The sequence below is a fragment of the Panthera onca genome, chromosome B2 (assembly GCF_046562875.1).
Source record: "Panthera onca isolate mPanOnc1 chromosome B2, mPanOnc1 haplotype 2, whole genome shotgun sequence".
Lineage (NCBI taxonomy): Eukaryota > Metazoa > Chordata > Mammalia > Carnivora > Felidae > Panthera > Panthera onca.
Window position 1 is genome coordinate 117,579,617 of NC_138343.1, and position 23,878 is coordinate 117,603,494.

Genomic DNA, 23,878 nt, shown 5'->3' on the forward strand with positions numbered 1-23,878 from the left:
AATAACACAATAATCCTTTTGATCACTTGCCCATCTGATGAATGACAGTGTCCAAAACACAAAAGGAAAAATAATGGATCACTGTGCATGTTTGCTGCTCTTACTTGTACAAATCATTGTTTTCAGATACAGACCTACTATAACCCTCTGCACTAACTGCTCACACAAGATGGTGGGCTTCCTTGAGCATAGTTTATAGATCTCACAACAGTGGTTCACTGCTCTTTCTTAACTCTAAAATTTGCAATATAAGAGTTATAAAGTCTCACAGTTTAAAACAAAGGCTGAAACAGACAGTATTCCAGAAAGGGGAATGACTTCTCTCAGGGCATTAACCAACACTGATTATAGGTTATTCAGCACTTATACAAATTCTCTGTGGCAAGGGGCAAGGCTTGTGAAATAGTTCCACGAGCAGGCACATTTGTCACATTTACTTGAAAAAAAGCGTTCAGTTGTTGACGAGCTAAAAGATACACGGACAGCTATCACACATCAAAATCTCAATAAATTTAAATCACTACATTTGGAAATACGGATAGTTATTTGAACCACAGTTTATGACCCCCTTGCCTATTTGTAGTCTTGAAACTGTATGGGAGATTCTCCAGAATCAAGATTGAATAACTACATAGACAAATGCCCACCAACAAATCCTTGGAAGTATCTCTGTATGTCTGCCTGGATCTGTTCTCCAAGTTTATTCTGGGAAAAGTAGATCAAGGCCAAGGGGTGTCAATCCATTTAGGAGAGAGCATTTTTAGAACCAGACCTATAAATTCTGAGAATGGATGGCTGCCAGAGAGAAGTGGGTCAGGGGATGGGGAAAAAAGGGTGGAGGGGAGTGGGAGACACAGACAGGATTCCGGTTATAGAATAAGTCATGGTGATAAAAGGTACAGAATACAAAATACAGTCAATGATACTGTGATAGCTTTCTATAGTGACAGATAGTAGCTACATTCGTGGGGAATCACTATACTGTATATCTGAAATGTATATCTGAAATTGATGTGACATTGTTAGATCAACTAGATTAAAAAAAAACAGCAAGTATACATATGAAAAAGCATTTTTATCTATTAGCAGATCTGTTTCAGCTACTTAAAATAAAAGTTGCTCTAGTTCATATGTCAGAAAAATGTAATAAGAAAGGTTTTCTATGATCAACAGCAGTAAAACACATTTCTTTTTAATGTTTATTTATTTTTGAGAGAGACAGAGAGAGAGAGAGAGAAAGAGAGAGAGAGAGAGAGAGAGAGAGAAAGAGAGAGTGGCGTAGGGGTAGAGAGAGAGGGAGACACAGAATCTGAAGCAGGCTCCAGGCTCCGAGCTGTCAACACAGGGCCTGATGTGGGGCTCGAACTCACAAACCGCCAGATCATGACCTGAGCCGAAGTTGGACTCTTAACCGACTGAACCACCCAGGCGCCCCAGTAATAAAACAAAATTTTAAATTTACTATTACTATTTTTACATAGGTTTTGAGATTAATCAACCAAAAAATGTTGGAAAACTACTTTCTGGGAGAAAGTCACCACATCAATTGGTTTCTTCTAGGCAAAAAGTAAAATGAAGTTCTTTATAAAACATTCATCCTAACATAAAAGGGGCACCTGGGTGGCTCAGTCAGTTGAGCGTCCATCTCTTGATTTCAGCTTGGGTCTTGATCTCACAGTTCGTGGGTTCAAGCCCTGCATCGGGCTCCATGCTGGCAGCACGAGGCCTGCTTGGGACTCTCTCTGTCTCTTTCAGCTCTTTTATAGAAAACCGACTATTTACCCAAAATTAGGTTAATAGAATACATATATGAAGGGAAGGAATGTCAATTTATTTCCATACATAAAATATATAAAACTGCAAACGTGTAGCTAATAAGAATTCTAACAAAAAATATACAAATTTATACATAACCTCCCCCCACTTCGCTGAAAGAACTAACGATTATACTGTATTTCCTTTCTTTTTTGTTAAAACACTACATTTAAATTAATCCTTGGAAGTGGTAGTTGCTTTCTCATATGCTAAGAAGTTTGGTAAGCTTTAGTAAGAGTTTTTAACTCATAAAATCAGAATATTTTAAAGTTCCTTTAAATAAGGTTCCTATGTTAGCATACCAAACCCTTTCAAATTCCACTTTTGCCATTAATTAACAAGTTCAAGAAATTAAGACACATAAAACACATCATAATTAAGTCAGATCAGTAACCATGTATTTGTCCAACATCTTACCCATGATGATTCTTAATATTTGTGTGCACTGACAGTACAAAGAAAATTAGGTTCAGAATGACAGCTTGAAAACACTATAAAACTCTTCTTGTGAATATAAGAAATATTATTTTATTTACTCAGAGAAAATAGCTATCCTTCCAGGACATTTCTGAGGACCTCATTAACTAGATCAACACTTTCTGATCCCACTGGATCAGAGAAAGATTAACGGAATACAAACTATCACAAATGTGTTTACCTCCATCTAGACTCCTGGAGACCCGTTTGCTAGAGGTACGCTCAAAGTGTGGCGCTGGCCTGTCAATGAGGGTGCTTGCCTGGCGGGTCTGGGCTTGGGTGCGGCCGCTGTAGCGGAATTTGGACCCCAGGGTCAGGAACTTGGCCTTTGGTGGCTGCTCTGGAGACACAAGCCTGTAGGGGGAAACAAAAGAAACAAAAAGGAGACTTTATGAATTTTCTTTTTTAAAAAGATGACAGAAGTTTACATTTTATCTCATTTTACTAAGATTCCTCAAACTACACAACAAAAAGCTGCCTAAACTTTCTAATGAAAAAGAACGTCATTTATAAACCCTCTTACATACAGAGCTTTAGGACAGTGATTAAGATGACTAAATCCACATTCGTGTATTCATGAATAATGTATTTTCCTCAACCTGAGCAAAAGAGCAGCTGTTCTCAGTGTATATCAAAGGATATTTATTTGTATTAGCTTAAATCATTTATATAAACACATATGTCTGAATTCTTGCTCCGAGCTATAAGTGCCAAGAGGCGATCCATTACCATTAGTAATTCTCAATATTTATGTCTATTTCCCATGGGAAAGAACATCCAACTCAGGAATCCATTCCATCAAGTGATGCTTTCCCATGAAGAACATCACACACAGTAGATCTGTAGAAATGACTTATATCCTTTCTTACCAGCACAATTTCATTGTTTAAACCCTGGATTTGTAACAAATGAAGTCAAATTTTCTTGATGTCAAATACTCCCAGACTTATGCAAAAGTACGTTTTTAGTAAATAAGTCAGTCTTGTCTGGCAGACAACTGGAATGGTCTCACTTTCATGGTCTAATCAAGAGTTGGCAAAACGTCTTAAAAAAATAATCTTAGCACTCTTATACCATTTATTAAATGAGAAGACTTTAGTTGATAATTCCAGAATATGAGCTCCATAAAATTTTTCCTTTCATTCTCCAAAGAGTGATTTCTTAAATTTTTAAGATTTTTAAATACTTAAAAATACATTTCAAGTATTTTTAGAACTTCTACGCAAAAAAAAAAAAATTTTTTTAAGACATCATCTTCTGCTTAAAAGCAACAAAGAGAGATTCAAGCAAGGTAAAGCTACTTGTAATAACACAAGAGGCGATTCTCCATCAACACAGGATTCTCACTGACATTAACCCAGAAAAACTATATCTCAGAATTAAATTGAGAAGAGAAGAGCCAGGACACTCTGGCTGTCATGGTGTTAATCTATTCACATAAGGTAGCAAATGAGTTTCTTAAAAACTTCCACCTTCGGCCAATAGATTTTCAAAGGAGACACCAATGCTGCTGCTAAGAATACACTCTGATGAGGGCCAGTGCCTCAACCTGTACTTTGGGAAAAGTTGTATATTCGTAAATTAGAATTCTGAAATACTAGAAATATAGACCAGAATTCTTATTTGTGCTCTCTATTCTTTTTCTCTAACAGCTGAGGAATTAAATATCTCAGCCTCCTGATCATGAATCATAGAAGCAGGTGAGAAATGTGGTCACTTGCGATGCGCTATCTCCCGATGAGCTATGACAGGGTTTCCCTACCTAGCAATCCAGTTAAATAGGGATCGAAGAACACTCTGTAAGAAAGCAATGATCTATAGAAAAAAAGGGTCACTAGCAAGCTCATCACCACAGTAAGAAATATTCATCCTTGAAAAAAACAAGATGGCTAAATCACCTCTTTATCATTTATTCATGAAGTACACTCTATAGTTAACGGAAGAGCAACCAGAGGAAAAAAGCAGTATTTCTAAAGAATACTTCAAAGGGGAAATATGCATTGGTGACCCAAAAGAAACTACCCACCTCACCCCAATTTTTAAACTAAAGACAACAAGTATTGGCAAGGATGTGGAGAAACTGGGACCTTTGCACACTGTTGGTGGAAATGCAAAATGGGGCAGAAGTTATGAAATGTGAGATGGAAGTTCCTCAAAATTCTAAAAATAGAATTACCACATGACCCAACTAATCCTGCTTCTGGGTATTTATCAAAAATAACCTCAAGTCAAGATTTTGAAGAGAAATTAGTAGTATTCCCATGTTCATTTCAGCACTATTCACAATAGCAAAGATGTGGTAAAAACCTAAATATCCACTGGCAGGTGAATGGGTAAGGAAAATGTGATATCTACATAGAGGGGAATGCTATTCAGCCTTACAAAAGAAAAAAAAAAAAAAAAAGGAAATTCTGCACACAATACACAACAACATGGATGGGCCTTGAGGACGTTATACACAAGTGAAAAGGCCAGATACAGAAAGACAAGGACTGCATGATTCCACTTCCACCAGGTACCCAGAACAGCCAAATTCATAGATTCAGACTGGACTGGTGGCTACTGGGGGCTGCAAGGAGAGCGAAATGGGGAGTTACCAGTCACTGGGCATGAAGTTTCAGTGAAGATGAAAAAGCTCTAGAGATCTGCACAGCACTGTGCCCACAGTCAATAATCCATCGTAGACGTGAAGGTGAAAAGGATAGATCTCATGTGAAGGTATCTTACCCAATGAAGTAGATTTAAAAAAAAAAAAGACAGGAGATAAAGAGAAGAGTGAGGCTGGAGGCACCTGGCACCCATCTGTAGGCTCACCTCAGTGAATGGCATCTCTCAACCAAAGGCCACATCTTCCTAGAATGAGGAGCCTCACACAGGGATTTACTGGGATCTCCCATTTCCAGTTCCAGTCACTGCTCCCCACCCCCAGCAGAGGTGACACCCCTTTAGGCCCAGTGGTGCTTATCAAACACTGTTAAACCCTTCTAAAATTAAAAAAAAAAAAAATTGAAACTAGAAACAGGATACCTGCTTGTGTGAATTATGAAAAATCGTACAGGACACATAAAGAGATTTTTTTTTTTTTTTATAAAGAGATCTTTTTAAAGATTTCATTTTCCTCTCCTATAAAATTAACTGAACTCACAAAGAAAGAATATCAAGAGACTTCAGTCTTCAGAAAACAATTTTAAAGAAAATTAAGAAAACTTCCATCAGTGTTTTCTGACTTTCTGTGTATTAGTTTATTTTATATAACTTCACACAGGATCTGTGCTAGGTCCCATATAGAGTAGATGCTCAATAAATACAGACCAGATCACGAGACAGAATCCCACTGTCACCATTTCCTAAAGGGCACCTGAATTTAAGTAGCCAGAAAATCCAAAGACATGCTGTCTATCCATTTTTCAGAATTCTCTTTCTTAGTATTACACAGTCACAGCATTTAAGAATAGCTTTTGAATTCTCTTATGCCAGGATATTGGAGGAGGGAAGTTGGGCTATAAGTTCTAGAACTTCTGACACACTGAGAGAACTACTGATTAATATTTCAGTCTTAGTTTCATAAACATAAAACAATCCCACTGCTACAAAAAATGCTTTGTAAAATGACATTGTTTTATTTTTTCCCCAGTTACGAAAGTGGGCTCTCATTTATATACACTAGGGGCGGCGGGGGGGTGGGGGGTTGCTGGGTGGCTCAGTCAGTTAAACATCTAACTTTGGCTCAGGTCATAATTTTGCGGTTCGTCAGTTCGAGCCCCTTGTCAGTGTGCTGACAGCTCGGAGCCTAGAGCTGCTTTGGATTCTGTGTCTCCCTCTCTCTCTCTCTCTGCCCCTCCCCCCCCCCCCCCCCCGTCTGTCTCTCTGTCTCTCTCTGTCTCTCTCTCTCTCTCGCTTTCTCTCAAAAATAAACATTAATTTTTTTTATATAGACTGGGATATGTTACCAGCTAAATATCTAAGTCCAGGTGAGGAGAATTCTATACAACCGTATTTCTTTCTTTGGTCTAATTTGTTTTTCTTTAAGGTAATAATAGATGATTGGTTCCCATTTAAATGCATATCAGAATAATTATCCACTTAACGCATTTTGTAAAAAAATACTTAAAGGAATAATTCAAGATATACAAGGCAAACATTTTAAAAACAGATATGTGTACCAATGTAAAATCAGAAAAGTCATTAACTAAAGTATTATTTTATTTATTTCAACTTGAGATAAAACACTTCCCTGCCCAAGTGGCACCGGTGACCAAATACACAAAGTATTAGCTTACAGATTAATTTTCTGATAACAAAGAAATCCTTAAGTAATGAAGCTGCAATTAAATAGAAACAAATATCAAGACAAAAATGGACTGAACATAGACATATATTAGCTTTTTCTAAAAGAACATTTTTGGTGACTTAAGTCAACGGCAATGCAAATAAATTTTCTACGGAAACGTAGGCCAAGCAAAATATTTCAAGATCGCTTAACAATTATTTCCTTTTGATATTACTTTTATTTACTACCTCAGACCCCACCTTCATAAAAATAACATCAAAAGGGAAGGGAAAACAAGATACAAACAGAGAGGGCGGCATACCATAAGAGACTCTTAAATACAAAGAACAGACTGTGGGTTACGGGAGGGGCGGTGGGTGGGGGGATGGGCTAAATGGGTGACAGGGACCAAGGAGGGCACTTGTTGGGATGAGCACTGGGCGTCATATGTTAACTAACTTGAATTTAAATAAATCACTATAAGACATCATTTCACTTTTGGGAATTTAAAAGCCATAAGCAAGGAACTAATTATCCTATAGCTTTAAAGGTCCTGAGCAAGACGACCTAATGACACATCACAAAAGAAATTAACTTTCACATACTTTACTGCTCAAGAAGCATGGTAACAATTTTATAAAAAATCCTCCCATTACAAGTCAGGTATTATTGGTTTTTTCACCCATGAAAAATAAAGGAAATTTTAAGACAAATCCACACACATCACTTACTGCAGTCAATCATACCGTTAATAACAAAGCTCTCTATGAAGCGGCTGATGACACTAATTCACTTGGAATTAGTCTGGATCTACAATCCCAAGTTTAAATGAGAGTTTAATGCCAAGCTGCAAGAACCTCGTGTTAATCCTGTTTACACGCCGCCGCCGCCACCACCACCACCACAAAGCACTGAGGGGAAAAAAAAAAACCAAAAAAACAAAACAAAAAAAAGAAGGAAACATGGGGCGCCTGGGTGGCGCAGTTGGTTAAGCGTCCGACTTCAGCCAGGTCACGATCTCGCGGTCCGTGAATTCGAGCCCCTCGTCGGGCTCTGGGCTGATGGCTCGGAGCCTGGAGCCTGTTTCCGATTCTGTGTCTCCCTCTCTCTCTGCCCCTCCCCCGTTCATGCTCTGTCTCTCTCTGTCCCAAAAATAAATAAAAAAACGTTGGAAAAAAAAAAAATTAAAAAAAAAAAAAAAAAAAAGAAGGAAACATGTCCACTGTAAACACAACCAGGAAGTACAGCAGAGTGGGAACACTTATGGGCACTGAGAGCCACAGGGCTTGGCTCGGACTTCCATCTCCACCCGTGACTGTCTACAGGGACACAGTCATGTTTCTTAACTTCTGTTTCTCAGCTTTTCTGAGTGTAAAGTGAAGATTACAACAATGTGCATATTAAAAGAATTAATCTATGTAAAGCACTTAGAACAGAGACAGGCTCTATCAAACACTCAAGGAGGAATAGCGACTTTTTATCATGTTCTTGTGCTACTAACATTAGTCTGGCTGAGTGGCTATCAATCAATAGAAAGATCTGGTTTTTTTAATGGCTTCAATCTGAAGCCAGTTTAGTTTTCTAAAGAAATCATTGGCATCTTTTGTGATAAACTTAAACAGAACAAAATCCAGATTTGATTCGAGGCACTCTATAGGCAAATTATGATTTGCCCTGTTTTAGATACATTGCTTCCTATCATGTGTAAGCAAAGTTACATAAGTTTAAAGATATAAAAATGCTTTTGTCAACCATTATCTCCAAAGTGTGCAGGTGCAAACTGGTCTACTTTTAAACCAGAGTCGTGGTATGTTAGCAAAAATGGAGGGAGGGACCTGAGGCGTCGCACGGCTAACAGACACCTCAGAAACGCCTGCTGCAAGGATACCAGAGAGGGGGGAGCCTGGATGGCTCAAGTGGGTTAAGTGTCTGACTTTGAACCATGATCTCACAGTTCATGAGTTCCAGCCCCATGTTGGGCTCTCCACTGTCAGCCCAGAATCTGCTTCGGATCCTCTGTCCCCCTCCCTCTCGGCCCCTCCCTTGGGCACTCGTTCTCTCAAAAATAAACAAACATTTAACAAAATTAAAAATAAGTAAAAAAGAAGAATACCAGAGGAAGGACCAGCATAGAGGTGACCAGTGTGGGCTCTAGAATCACAGAGCCAGGTCCCCAGCTCTGTGCAGGTGCTTGGCCCCATGCTCCTTACTGGGCACCCAGCTCTGAGCCACTTTCTCCCTGGGGGTGAGGAATAAATGACACGGTACAATGTAAAGCAAGTGGTTCTGTGTCTGACAACAATATTTGCTCAATGAACGCAGCACGTGTCGTTTCTGAGACAATTACTGTTTCCATTATCATTACCTGACAGGGAAGCCTGCTATGTGTCCTGCCTTGACTGTGTCATTTAGCTCATTAATATCATCTACTAGTTTTATCTGAGGCAGACTCCGGTTGTCTGGAGTAGAAATGTGCCATGGCTACCAGGAGGAACTTATAAGCTTTTCAAAGATTTATGTGACCAGTGTAACTGTGTCAGATGGATTCAAGTATATTTTAGGAGTTACATTTCTCTAAAACGAGTCTGTTTGACAACATATCTGTTGTCAAGACTGCTCTATTTAACCGGAAAGAGTCACTTGTACCACCTAATAATTCACCTTAAAAACAGTACACTGTGGTACCAAACCAAGAATAAGGATGATAATGATGGGGATGATGATGATAAACGTTATTACATACCGGAAGTAGTTCTACATGTGTTCCATGTGTGTTTTCTCACGGGCTTTTCAAAGCAACCCTATAAGGTAGGGACTATTATTACCAGCACACAGATGATGAAAGGGAGACTCAGAAAGGTGGTAACTTACCCACAGTCACACACCCAGTATGTGGTAGCAAAGCAAGAGCCCAAAGCAAAAACTGTAAAGATGAAGGGTCTAGACACGTAGCTCTATAGACTGCAGGAACAGGACGGAGGAAATGGGGGAAAAATGATCAACAAAGTGCTCCTTGCTAAGAAGAGTAACATAGAGGGGTGCCTGGGTGACTCAGTCAGTTAAGTGTCAGACTTTGGCTCAGGTCATGATCTCAAGGTTCGTGAGTTTGAGCCCCGTGTCAGGCTCTCTGCTGTCAGTGCAGAGCCTTCATCAGATCCTCTGTTCGCCCCTCTCTGTCCCTTCCCTGCTTATGCACTCTCAAAAATAAACATTAAAAAAAAAAAGAAGAAGAAGAAGAAGAAGAATGTAGAAATACGCCCTTGAAGAAGTACAAAGGAGATGGGACCCAAGCTAAAGACAGTTAGGGGGTCTAAGGAGATCTGGTTTTCTCACTTGTCCGTTTGTATTGGTTTTTAAAGGAACACGATGTGGACACGTTTGCCGGCCAAAGAGGAAGTCAAAGGCATTTGTACCTTTGACATACATAACATACAAAGCACGATCCTATGTGAGGAATCAAATGAAGGATCAAGACTTCCATAGGGAATGACTATTTTTTCCCTTGAGACAGAACAGGAAGGGAAGAATGAACAAGAAGAAGAGGGGAATGCTACCTAATCTGGGGCTGAAGAGTTTTGAAAAACGGTACAGGAAACCGAGAATGCTCATGACTACAGCTTCTACAATCAGTGCCCCACCCAGCAGAGGGCATCTGAGCAGAGAGGCCGGGGTTCCCAGGGGCTCCAGAAGACCAGGAATATTTTAACAGGAAAGGAGGTAAAAGCACTGCCTGGTAGCTCTGAGGGTCCGGCTGACACAAGAAAGAATCTATCTGTAAAGGCACTAATCTGGAGTTGCGCAATTTTCCCTTACAAAAAGCGAGTGCGTCCACCGGGACGGCTGTGCTGTTTAAGGCAGAGCTCTACAGCACTGGTATAGAAGTGGGGAGGTCGAGACACAGAGACCAGCAGGCTGATGGGCACAAAAGGCAAGTGGTTAGAACCTCCCAACAAAGTAGCAAAGGGACAGACCCCAGGGTTTTGGCTGGCTGGGGAAAGAAATTAAACAGGAGAGAGCTGGTAAGAACAACTAAATGAAGCCAATGGTGAACGATGCTGGCAAGAGAATGGCAGTTGGGTTTGAAGAATGCGCTTCTAGAAGGGAAGGCATTTGTAGTCAGAAAGTGGAGTCCGGGACCACTGTAGAAGCAGACCAGCTGTGAGTGATAACGAGGCACGGCCAAGGAGATCTGGCACCGAGCAGAAGCAAAGAATCATAAAATAGGGTGTTGCCTCATCTGCCCCTGTATCCACAACCACCACTTAATACGTACAGGGTACCAATAGCTGTTCTCATTAAGTCTAAGCTGTATCATTAAAATTACCTGTAGAAAGTATGATGTTCCACGCACACTTTCCATAGCCTTTTTGCTGCCCGATGGTTTGGCAGTTTGAATCCGATGGTGCTCTCAAATTGTTCGAGCTAGAATAAATCAATAAGGTAAATCAGTAAGATAAAGGAGTTGGTTAGAAGCTACTGAAATCATGAATTCAGATGTTTCCGTGAGGGGTAACTCTTCTTGAAGAAAGGAGATACTAGTATGTATATCCAGTATGATTATACAAAATGGATTCTTCATAGAACTCAATACTAGTTTCTGTGAAAACCAAGTACAACTGCTGACTTTAACCAATGTCCACAACTCACCCTACCACCTTATCAGTTGATTCAACAACAACAAAACGGGCCCCCACTATGTAGCAGGCACTTACAACTTTCTCTTTTCTGTTAAAGGTGTGGCTCTTACCTTTTTAGCAACATGGATATACATGCAGGTTGATTATTAAGAACTCTGACCTTTTTTGCCATGAAAAAATAAGGAATAGTGCATTTTATTAAAATTCACTGGGGAAAAAATGAAGTCAGCTGACAGCCATAAAGAAGAACACTGACCGAAGCTGTTTAGATATGCCCAGGCCTACGTGACACTGCTTACCTCTGCTGGCCTAACTTTAATGTAGAAGTTACTGCGCTTATAGGAAATTTTCAAGATTTTCGGCCAAGCAAAACGATTGATTCTCAGTCTGTCTTTGTAAATGAGAAGCCCGTTAGCGCACACACCCAGCTTGATGTCCACGCCTTCCGAGTCCTGCCAAGTAGAAGCCATTTGACCGTGGTTAGAGCTGTCCAAGTTTCATGGGTCAGGAAGCTCATCATCTCCCCCCCCCCCCACCCCCTTAAACCATGACCCGGAACGCCAATGTAACAGGTTGGTATTTAAATATCAGTGACAGTACGTGAGTTAATAGAAACATTAGGGCATGCAACACATCTTCAATCTCTTATCTCCTAGGATCAAAATTCGATTTGTCAAAGAGTTATAGCCACCTGACTACAGGACACAATATTCTCCAAAAGGCATAATTTCTGTGTTCCCAAGCTTGCCTGCAAGAGCTGCTGGGGAAAAAGGGAAAGAGAGCTCAATTTAGACATCCTGAAGAGACAGGGTTTTCCTGGAGGCTATCCCAATCCTTGGGGACACCCTGTCAGCCCACCTTAAGGTGCATTCAGACATTTTACTTTAGGCAAATTTATTTCAGATGGGCTATGCTAACTAATGGCTGTTAAAATTACGCCTCTATTTGGCAAAACACCAATCCCTCACAGAAAATTTCTCTTTGAATCTCTGAATTCTTCCGAGTAATTTTTCAATAACTCAGAGTGCTGACATCCAGTCCCCGTTATAGCATTCCCATGGCTGGCATTTCAATGGACTGCAAACTAGTCTTGAATTTACGCAAACTGTTTTCCCTCCCCAGCATTTTAACTTGGAATAGATGACAATTTACAATAATCACAAGCCTAAAGGATTTTTAAAAACCAAATAAATTTACAGACAAAAGTGACATAGTGTCTCCTCACATTTCAAGTAATATTGAGGACCCAATACTCAAAATACACAGATCACTGACTTTCAAGGAAGAACTGGACCGCATTCACGACATATAAAATTGAAAACATTATTCAGAGACATTCATATTTTCAGAAATCACTTATGATATGGAACAAATTCTCACCAAGCCTGCTGAAACAAACACCATATTTAATCTAAGTCTCAATTCAATGAGAATGCAACATTTCGACTACCTTGTTACTGAATCATCTAGAACAAGTCGTATTACTTTTTTAAAAATAGAAGTATAGTACTAAGTCACTGATGCCAATTGCTTTCTCTGCTGCCACACTTGAATAACTCATATGTACAGGTAAAATGACATTAGACAATCCCAGCAGGTTTAAAAAATTTAATCTATAGGGTGCTTTATTCACCCAAATCTGGCAGCCCCAATTCTCTCTAGGAACAGAGAAAAAAAGCTGGGATGAATCCGGCACAGGTGCCCAAGCAACTTGGCACCAGACAGAAATGTTGTTTTCCAGAAACATCACTGGCCATGGCTACAGGAGCAAGCCGGAAGGCTGCCCAAGACAGTATGTTCTCACCACAAGTAAGGAGGCAACGCAGACTTGAAACACTGAACAAAGTCATCTCTAGTCTGAAGCAATCTTTAGGCAGGACACTGGAGCTATTTTATCGGATTTAAGAATAAACACAATCTGGAACCAAGTAAATCGGTTCATTTTCAGTTGTTGCACACATTGCTTCAGAATTCTCAGTATCTGTGTGAATACAAATTACAGATGAAGACTAACAAGTGAAAGAGAAAAAGCATGCCTTGGTCCTCCATATTTGACTTCTGCCATTCAGCAACTAAGTCAGAAAAATAAACTAATAAAAAAGGAGCATCTTCTGTCCCTTATTCACTCCCCCTGAGGAAGCTGCCACATATGGGTGGCAATAGGGATCCCATGCCCTCGGACTTCTAAATGGGTTCAGTCTTGAAAAGTTCTTGCAGAAGATGAGAGAAGAGAAGAGAAGAGAAGAGAAGAGAAGAGAAGAGAAGAGAAGAGAAGAGGGAAGGGAGTTCAGCGAGGTGTCCCTGTGACAACTGTGGCTCCCTTGAAGACAGTGTTCTCCACACACAGATCTCTCCTTCTGGGTTCTGGCAACTACTCTCTGCCCTCACCCCTTCAGACCCAGAGGAGTTGGGAGAGCGGCTGGTAAGAGCTCAGAGCTATCACACTAATCTTGGGGTTCCCCTGTACCTGCGAGTCAAGAGTACGTCCATTCAATGCTCTTCAACTCGTCCTAATAGCAGTGTGCCATGAAAAGCTCTTAGTAAAAAAATTTTAAAGACATACTTAAATATGATCAAGACAATCAAAGATGAAACTTTGATGAAAAGTTCTTTTAAATTGCTACAGACTTTCTTTGCAACAACCGACAAACATCTTCCTTATCAAATATCATCGGAGTGTATCAGATGACAAACAGGATGAAGAGATGTTACTCTGAATTTTTTTCAAAAAGCAATCTGCTTCTAATCACACACCAAGAACAGGAACTACGCTTAAACAGACCCACAACTTTTTTACTTTTCTAAGGTACAATTTTGAAAACGAGAACTGTGAAACCTTGTAGTACTGCCATCTAAGAATTGGTTTCTAACTAGCAATCAACATGTAGATTTACATGTGGCCAGAGTAACAGGGTTTAGAAGAGCAGAGACCTGAGGTCTCTTTGGTCCCAAACCCATTCTTCTCCTGCCTCCCCGGTTTGGATTTCTTGGCCGAGCCAGCCTGTCTCCATCACAGAGAAACAAGCTGAAAAACACGCAAGTGGTAGGAAGTCCCATTTCACCTCCTAGAATTTACCAGAAGAAATGAGGCAGATATGGGAATGCTTAACAACACATGGCTTAGGCAAATCATTCTCTGCACTCTGTTTTATGCAGTTGTAAATAAAAACAGTCAAGTCTTAAATCTTAAAAAAGCACATGGAAGTACCTGTAAGAATTAAAAGTGTATAGCACCCAGCAGTTAAAAATGATGTCAGAGACTATATACTGACGTGGAAAAATCTTTTATCAGAGCAAGCAACAAAACAAACAACAAAAAATTCCTCACAAACTGATACCTATAGTGGGATCCTACTGAAAAAAATGCACGAGTTCTAGTGATCAGAGATTTTTTTTTTAAAGAAAACAAGAAAATGTATCAAAAAAGCAACAGTGCCTATTTCCAAATAAAGAGAGTTCAGTGGTTTTTGTTTTTTCCTTCTGTTTGCTTCTATTTTCTATGATGTATATGTACGTCTTTTGTAACCAGGAAAAACAGTCGAATAAAGGAAGCCACGGAGGAAAAAAAGAGAGCGGTGCAAACATGAAGCACTATGCAAGTACGAAGCAGGAATGATTCACCCGAGGCCCAGGGAGGGAAGAGATCTTTGGCTGGAGGGGCTTTCCAAGAGATTTCTCTAATCATAAAATCTGAGGTTCCTAGGCCCCATCCATCTAGGGAACCGTTGGTTCCCTCCGCATGTGGACCTTGGACACACTTTTCAAAACCACACCCATCTTTCACCTTACCTCTTACTCTCCTCCTTGACTCTCCTCACTGTGTGATCACCCGAAGTAGTGTCAGGAAGCACATGATGTTTATTAGTGGCATCTTCCCAACCCAAACCCTCTCTCCTATCACCTAGTCCATCATTCTGCCCTCTTCCCACCTCTCCAATTAGGCTGCGGGGGTTGCATCCCCTGGGGCCTGGGCCAGTCTCTTTTGTCTTGCAAGTGGTACAAAACAGGCCAGCAGAGAGGAGCCCGACCCTCAGGCTCCTTCATTAGCCAGAGGGTTTCGAAGGTTCAAAAGCGGTCCCATCCACACTGCATTGGCCCTTTCTTTGGATCTGCAATCCACTCCCAAGACAGGGATGGGAGAAGGGGTGGGGAGAGGTATCACCTGGCACAGCAAAAGGTGGGGATGCAGAAGAAACCAGGACAGGGGGGAAAGATGCCTGACGGGTGAGTCTCAAGGTGAGTCCATATGAAAGGGTGTTAATTGAAAAGATTGAGAAAGAAGGGGGCAGAGGAGAGAATGAATGCTCCTTTCCATAAGCACAAACCCCACAGTTAGTCACTAAAGAAATATTATAGAGACCCTTGGGTGAGGGTGAATAGCCTTTTCCTAAAAGTGAGCTAGGCCACTCTGAAACTGGAGCCCTTTCAAAACCGTCAACAGACTGGAAAGATGCCACTTCCCATTACACTGACAGTACCTTGGCATGATGTAGGTCAACGCCATACATGGAGAGCCTCTTTGCATTTTCTAAGAACTGAGAATCAGCTTGTGCTGGAGATAAGCCCCTGAGGATCAAAAGAAACAATATTATTTTATTGGCAGCTGCAAAGCGAACGTGGCCCAGATAGGAAAGGAGTGTATGAGCTCGGAGGGTTTAGGGTAGAGCAGTTAACCCCCCACAATTTACAGATAAGCAGGGAACAGGTAAGAAGGCTCAACTCTCAACCTCTAGAAGTTTCCTCATAGGATCCTCTACTCTAAATCTCTACCCTTCCTTTCTATCTCAGAGAATTGTTTTCGATGGTTTTCCCAGTACAACATAAATTCCATGAGAATAAAAAAGTGGTTTCATCTTTCCAAAAATGGCAAATTCTTACTTCCCACTCCTTAATTTTATTTCGGCAGGATTGATCACAACACAGATCAGAAATACCTGTATTTGACTTTACACCTATGGTAGATAATGCAGCTCACACCCGGTCCATAACTAAAATTATTTCCATTCCTGTCTCTATTCACAAGTCAACAAATTTTAGGCTCTAAGAGAGCAGGACCGTGTCCCGTTCATCTTCATAATCCCCAAAGAATTTCAGCACCTGATATTTCAAATTCAAATTATACAATAAATACCTATGGAGAAGAACCGGAATAAAGTGAAAGTGAATATAAGAAATACCGCATTTTTTTTTTTCTTTTTTACAAAAAAGTTAATGAACGTGGCCTGTTTAAAAACCTCTAATCTTTCAAAGTTCCCTTCCAAACATTTTTGTCAAACTCTTATAAAATCTCAATTTTGCAATATGGGGCAAATTGTAATTTTGTAGCGAGTTTGTCAACTTGGGCTAAAAGCACATTTATTTTCATGAAGATATAAAAGTTCTCAAAGTGTAATATGGTACTTAATACGGTACTGAGTAAATCAGTAAAGTTTAGCTACTAAAAGCAAAGCTCATCTTGTGGACAGAGAAACCACCTATATATTTCATGTCCATCACTACCTACACTTCTGATTCAAACCCAGAAGCCTAGCCCTCTAGCTTTATCGGATAAAAAACAAAAGGCAGGCGGCGCCTGGGTGGCTCAGTTGGTTGAGAGTCCAATTCTTGAGTTTGGCTCAGGTCATGACGCCAGGGTTGCGGAATTGAGCCCCGCATTGAGCTCTACACTGAGCATGGAGCCTGCTTAAGATTTTCTCTCTCTCCCCTCCTCTGCCCCTCTTCCCTGCTCTAAAATAAAATTTTTAAAAAAAGGGGAGGAGGTGGGCAGAAGAAATACGTATTAAGTGCCCAAACAAGTATGGGAATATGTCTGTTTTATGTGCCCAGGTTTGGAGGGAGGAAGAGGGAGATGTCACAGGGAGAAGTAACTTTTATCCAATAAATGAAAACATTCAGGATCATGAGCACTGTTGTTCACGTTATAGTTGTGAACACAACGAAAGGCGATCTCAAGGCTACAGGTTGTCTCGTTTAATACTAGGTGAGGCTCCAAAAGGAAACACTAGATAATCCCGTAAACAGTGCTCGGATGTCTGGCAAGTGTCAGAAGAGAAGCTGCTTCAATCCCCCGTGGCTATTCTCTCCCCAGCAAGCAAGTCACCAGACCTGTGGGTTTTATGCAGCTCTGCCACCTTCTCTTCCAGCTCCTTCGTCTGTGTGGGGGCAAACTGGAAGTCACTGAGGTCACTGCTGCCATGTTCTTCTGGATCATAGTCCCCAAGTTCAGCCTGCAGCGTGTAGGATCCCAGGAGGGCATGAGTCACAAATGAGCAGGGCAGGCGGCCGGAGGCAATGTCCTGCCGGAGCTGAAGGCACAAGAAGTATCTGAGGGGCAAGGGGGAGAGGAGGGCCGGGAAGAAATCCGTTAGGATGCAGCACCAATGATCTTTGAGTTCCAGTATTCCTCTGAAAACAGACGAGAAGGCAATGCCTTATGTCCACAGCAAAAATCGTCTTCTCTAATAAGAAGTCCACCTTGCTTCTTGGGCTCCTAACCCATGGGAATTCTGAACTGCTATTCTGGTCACAGTGTATTTATCATCATCATCATCATCATCATTAAGAGCTTTGTGACTGAACATAAAAATTGTAATCACTTAGACTGTCTCCATGGATTTAAAACTGGCATCGAAATTTACATGCCCCTCAAAAGTTGCAAAGACTAATGAAAACTTAAAAACAGCTGCAGTTCTTAAGCATTTGCAAGAAGAGCTAAGGTCACCCACCCTTTATTCTTTCTAGCCTTTTTATACCAATTTCTTCTATTCCTCAGATGCCTTGAACAACTGTAAGTCTTTAAAGCCCTTACACTTGCCCATTTACTCCATCTACAGAGACAGTTCAATTTATAACAGAAAAAGCATGAGCTTCTGGGCCAGGCACAGCTGACTCTGTGCAACCTTGAGCTAGTGAATTTGCTCGTCTAAGGCTAATTCCCTACTTGTCAAATGAGAATTCTTCCGCCCTTTGAAGGAGAGGATACGAATTAGATAACATAATCAAAACATACCGCATGTTACCTAGGAGTCAGTAACTAATAGACATCATCATCATCATCATCATCATAATTATGTTATTAACTTATTAGAATAGTTCTTATTCAATGTTTCAAGTGGTTTTACTACAGTTACTTATAAAAGTTTCCGTTTCCACTAGATGACATGCGGAACCATGTTATTTACATCTATGAGGATCTGGGGGCGGGGGGCACTACCAGCTCCTTTGCTGACATTTGAAAACCTGATTTCTACTCGTGACTTTAACTACTTGCTAATAAGATTACCATCAATCCCTGCAAACTAAACAGCCCCTCACTCTTGAAGACCTTTTCGACACTGCCATTCCCATTAGCAGCTGGCCACTTTGTCTCTTTGCCAAGCGTGGGGCACAGTTAGCTAAGAACTTGCCACGTAGCAAGTGCTCCAAAATCTTCTGGCAGAAGGAAAGTCATCTCTCTGGCACTATGGTCTGAGGATTTTTATGCACCGCAGGAGCTCTCTAAGGAGGATTATGTTCCTTTGGTCCCTGGAACACCACAAGCAGAACTGCATTACTTTAGAAAAGTCCATTTTAAACTAGGATTCCAGGGTATCCTCTGATTCTCTAAGTCTGACTGAGAACCGTGCCAGTTCTCCACATTTCGTGACACTTTGAAGACCTAAACACCCAGATTTTCCACCTACTACTAAGATCTTGTTGTTCCATTTGAGACTATGGTCTCGACTTTTCACATTGGTCCTGTCCTGTTTTCAAAGAGAAGTCGAAAGCCCAAAACCTTCCAACAAAAACTCCAACAGGTTCCTGAATTTCCCAGCTCCCTCTTCTTCACATAGCAGGAGCCAGCATTCTCAAACACTATCCTGAACACTGCAATACTTCTGCAAAAACCACTATTGCACTCCTCAAAAGCTACCTCATCTTAAGTTTTCACTCAAGTCATAGTGAAGATTTCACTCATGATACTTAGGCCACCAGTCCAAGCAGGTGGCTGGTGTCAGGCTGCCTGCCGAGGCTTTTAGTGTTTAGGTCACCAAACTATCTCCTTTCTCTCACCACACACGGCGAGACTATTCAAGCCCCATTTAAAGGAAAAACCAAAGCACTTACCGATGCCATAAGTCGCAATTACCAGAGGATTATCATCTCCCAAACAAATTACTCCAAGAAGTGTGTGTAGAGAGAGGGTGCTAGGGCACAAGCCCCAACTGCAATGTTCGAAGGCGTTCCTGTGGTGAGGCTGTGTATCCAGAGCAACCAACCTATCCGGTTTTATGCTCCAAAGCAGCTCGAGGTGCAGTTACAAAAGCTTATCTTTACTATTTACTAGCTGAAGTTAATTCAACCACAGCTTACTTAGTATCAGAAGACCGCCATTTAGCAACAAGTAGCAAAGGCGGGGGGGGGGGGGGGGGGGGGGGGTTGTTGGTTAGGGGCAGTGGGGAAGGCTTGTTATTTATTCCATCTTGGAAAGAAATCTCCACGTGGGTATCATGCACTCTTAAGCACCAACACAACCTGATGTCTGCCAAAACTGGCCTAGCAGAAAGCATCAAGGGCACAGGAACCACAGGAATGAATCAAAAGCAGTCTTTCAGCAAGACCTCTGGTGTTCAAAAAGTATATTCTGAACACAGTTCTCCTTGGCCATGTAACGTATGCACTTATTCTTACCAAAGCTAATAAGTCCTATCACTGGTAACCCAGCTGAATAGGGCTAATACACCAAGGCACTTGTGGACTCAAATGCTCCTTGGTTACTATTCAAACACTCAGGCACTCTCAGAATCAGTAAATGCTCCCTTGCTCCTCAACTGAATCTCTTATTTGCAACTTAAGTATATGTTTGTATGGCCCAGACAATCTCAAAGGAGATGGAAATGAAACAGCTATTGGCTAAGAAAGCCTACCTTATTAGTTTTTTTTTTTTTCTACTTTGAAATACGAGGCCCCCGGAAATATAGTTCAATTGGCTTTTTAAATAATTTCATTTTTCTACCCTATATCACCTTTGTGATAGGAGACTAGTACACAGGGACACAAGGGTTATACAACAAAAAACCATTTTAGTATTAATCTGAAATATTAAATATCAATGATTTTTGTAAGTGTAACGTAAGAAACAAAGTTGCCAGCAATATAAGTTTTTTAATATTCTATTACTCAACTATAAATGGAGAATTTAAAGAAAAAAAAAATTTTGAAACTAGAAACATTTCCAACCATTTTGGAGTATGCTCATTTCCAAGGAACTTTCTAGAATTCAACTTATGAAAAAATATTTTGGCTTTAATCCTGAAATTACCATTATTCTCCCAGGGCACAGAGATAAATGAAAGCTCTAAGTAAAAATTTGTTTTAAAATGTAAGTATAAAGTACCTGGTGATATCTTCAGTCAACTGAGAAGGATCAGGAGGATAAAACTTCACATTAAAGGTGAACAGCCAAGGAGGATCTGTAATTATTAAATGTGGGTATTTACCCAACCAGCAGAATGACCACTTATTTTGATAAAAATTAAAGGTTAATGTTCAAACAGTACATACTACTTCCACTATAATGTCAGTTTGGAGAGTTTCATTGTTTGATTTTAAGAAAACTATTTACAAAAACAAAACAAAATATAAAAATTATACAAATAACCCACTATGAAAGAAAAACAGATTCCCTTTTTTTAAATAAACACTTACTAAAATACTTTCAATGTTTTGTATGGTGATATATTATGCAAAAATTTCAATATAACCTATATGTAATCATTCTGAAATAAGATTTGTTTTAACCACAGACTCTCCAGATGCCAAATGTCTCCTACTGTTTAAAGAGAAAAAAAAAAAAAGTATTTTAGGATTTACACATTGTTGACAGAAGGGAGATAATGATCAATTGATCACTATAGCTATTCAAGAAAATGATTAATGGTCTCTTAATCCCATAACGAAATCTCAAAGAAGGGAGTAGTAAAACATCACAATACTTTATTTTTATTTATTTTTTTTTAAGTTTATTTATTTATTTTCAGAGAGAGAGAGTAAGGGAGGGACAGAGAGAGAGGGAAAGAGAGAATCCCAAGCAGAGCCTGATGTGGGGCTTGAACCCACAAACCATGAGATCATGAGCCAAAACCAAGAGTTGGACACTCAACCGACTGAGCCACTTAGGTGCCCACACAATACTTTTTAATAGTGTTTATTTATTTATTTTGAGGGGGGAGGGGCAGAGAGAAAGAGAGAAGCAGAGAGGGAGAGAGAATCCCAAGCAGGCCCTCACTATCAGCACAGAGCCTGATGCGGAGCTCGAATTCACCCGTAAGATCATGACCTAAGCTGAAATCAAGAGTCGGATAGACGCTCATCCGACTGAGCCACACAGGCACCCCAAACATCACAATACTTTAAGACAATAAAATTATTCCCAGGGTTTACAGAGTAGGTGTAAGTATACTCCTATAGAACATATGCTTGGGCTGCACTGTGCCACAGAAGTGAATATAACAACCATCAGAAATGACTTATTAAAAGTTAAAACATTGCTATCTCTGCACTAATGTTTAACTAATGTTTGATATGTCCTACTTTGGATAGCTTTAAAGAAAAGAAAGAAAAAAGCACACAACTCTGGGCAGAAGGCAAGTATTATTTTCCCTAAATGGATCCAAATAAATCCACTGGCCAGAATTCAGGGTTATGCTCAAAGTTCCTAGTATTTCTAAATAGAAACAAAGTATGTTCATGGTATTTCATTCCATCCACATTTGAAGGCCTCATGGTTGCTTTATTTCAGGGACTTGAAGAAAATTTTACTGAATCCCATTCTCTTTTCCAACATGTCCTTTTGTTCTCTTCTCACCATAAGTACACTAACTTCTCTCTCAGAAGTCAACCCGTATGTGTGGAATGGCTGCTAAGAACACACGTGCACCTGTACTGGATTTAGGTTCAGTGCCTCACCATTCCACTTCCAAAGCCAATCCTGAATTTCAGTTCTGTGTCACACATTTAAAATATCATAGGGGCGCCTGGGTGGCTCAGTGGGTTGAGCATCCGACTTCAGCTCAGGTCATGATCTCGCAGTTCGTGGGTTCAAGCACCGCATCAGGCTCGCTGCTGTCAGTGTGGAACCCACTTAAGATCCTCCGTCCCCCATCTCTCTGCCTCTCCCCTTCTTGTACACACACTTGCTCTATCTCTCCCCCCCAAAAAAAAAACATTTTAAAACACCTTTGAATAAATAAAAACAAAACAAAACAAAAACAAAGTAAAATAACATAAATGGGATATAGGACTTTCCTGAAGAGTGAGACTTCCCTGTCCTATATATAGTGCCATGCTGGGCGGGAATATGGACTTCTTCAGGGGGCTGCTAACCCATAATTAAGCTAAGTCACCATAGGGTTATCACTTCCTAATGGATCCTTATTTTTTGTTTTCTGGGTATTAATTAACAAGAGCACGTGCTTGCCTGGATAGGACTACAGGGATGAGTTTCTAATAGAACATTTATATTTTAGCCCTAGTAATGCTATACTTTTAGGGGCACCTGGGTGACCCAGTCAGTTGAGAATCCAACTCTTGATTTCAGCTCAGGTCATGATCCCACACTTGTGGGATCAAGCCCCAAGTAGGGCTCCATGCTAAGCATCGCATCTGCTTAAGATTCTCTCTCTCTTCCTCTCTCCCTCCCCTGCTCAGGCTCACTTACTCTCTCAAAAATAAATAAGTTAAAAAAAAATGCTAAACTTGGGGTGCCTGGATGGCTCAGGTGGTTAAGTGTCTGACTCCTGATCTCAGCTCAGGTCCCGATGTCAGGGTCGTGAGTTCAAGCCCCATGTTGGGCTCTGCATGGGTGTGAAGCCTACTTAAATAAAACCAGAAAATTTAAAAAAAAATATATATATATATATTTTTATTTTTATTTATTTTATATATATATTTATATATATATTATATATATATTTTATATTTATATATTTATATTATATTTATATATATATATGGATCATGTATATAGCAATCACATGCAGGTCTCATATATATAGTCTGATCTGTGTACATCTGAAGAAAATTTCAAGGCAAACTTTAAACAGGAACCAACAGGCTGTTGGTTTTCAAAAGCAACTGAAAAAAAGATTAATGTTTACCTTTGCTAATTGCCCATTAACTGAAAAGTAACAATAAAAGCCTGGCATTGGCTGGGTGAAGATAAAACATGCAGTTCTTTCGTCCACTTTAACACAAGCAGAAAGGAAGAGGTCAAGGCAAAAGCTAAGACTTCATGTTTCCAGCCTACTTGCACCATCAGGACAGGACAGGATTCCATTTAGAAACTAGCTCCAAATCATCTGAGAAAGCCAGATCCTACTTGTTACTGTTATCCCTCTTGCCAAACCACAAGGGCAAAAGTCCTGAATAACTCTAAAAAAAACTTCACAAACCATCAAAACACAAGACCATGATTCATAATCAGCAGGAGTCTTGCCTTCCAAAAATCAGCAACCTCCATGGCTCTGAAACGAGTGGCATACGAACATAATCAAACAAAAGCCAAAACAAAACCATAGGAAGCAACTCAATGGAACATCAATCAGGTTTCAGCGGTTATCCTATTCTATGGTTTGGGTCACTTGGAAGCTCTGGTTTCAGATAAAGTGGAAGAACCAGGCATCCGTACCTTTCCGAATTC

General features: G+C 40.3%; 1 protein-coding gene across 23 annotated transcripts in view; it reads right to left on the reverse strand.

Annotated features, from left to right (window-relative positions):
* The window catches only part of EPB41L2 (erythrocyte membrane protein band 4.1 like 2), a 220,544-nt gene that overhangs the window by 45,584 nt on the left and 151,082 nt on the right, over nt 1-23,878 (reverse strand). For all 23 annotated transcript variants that reach the window (XM_060616654.3, XM_060616652.3, XM_078447318.2 and 20 more), the window contains 6 exons: nt 20,576-20,651; nt 17,305-17,523; nt 15,678-15,765; nt 11,499-11,651; nt 10,887-10,984; nt 2,474-2,646 (listed from right to left, as the gene is read on the reverse strand). In XM_060616654.3, the coding sequence (XP_060472637.1) occupies nt 2,474-2,646; nt 10,887-10,984; nt 11,499-11,651; nt 15,678-15,765; nt 17,305-17,523; nt 20,576-20,651 (807 nt within the window). The remainder of the gene's footprint in view (nt 1-2,473; nt 2,647-10,886; nt 10,985-11,498; nt 11,652-15,677; nt 15,766-17,304; nt 17,524-20,575; nt 20,652-23,878) is intronic.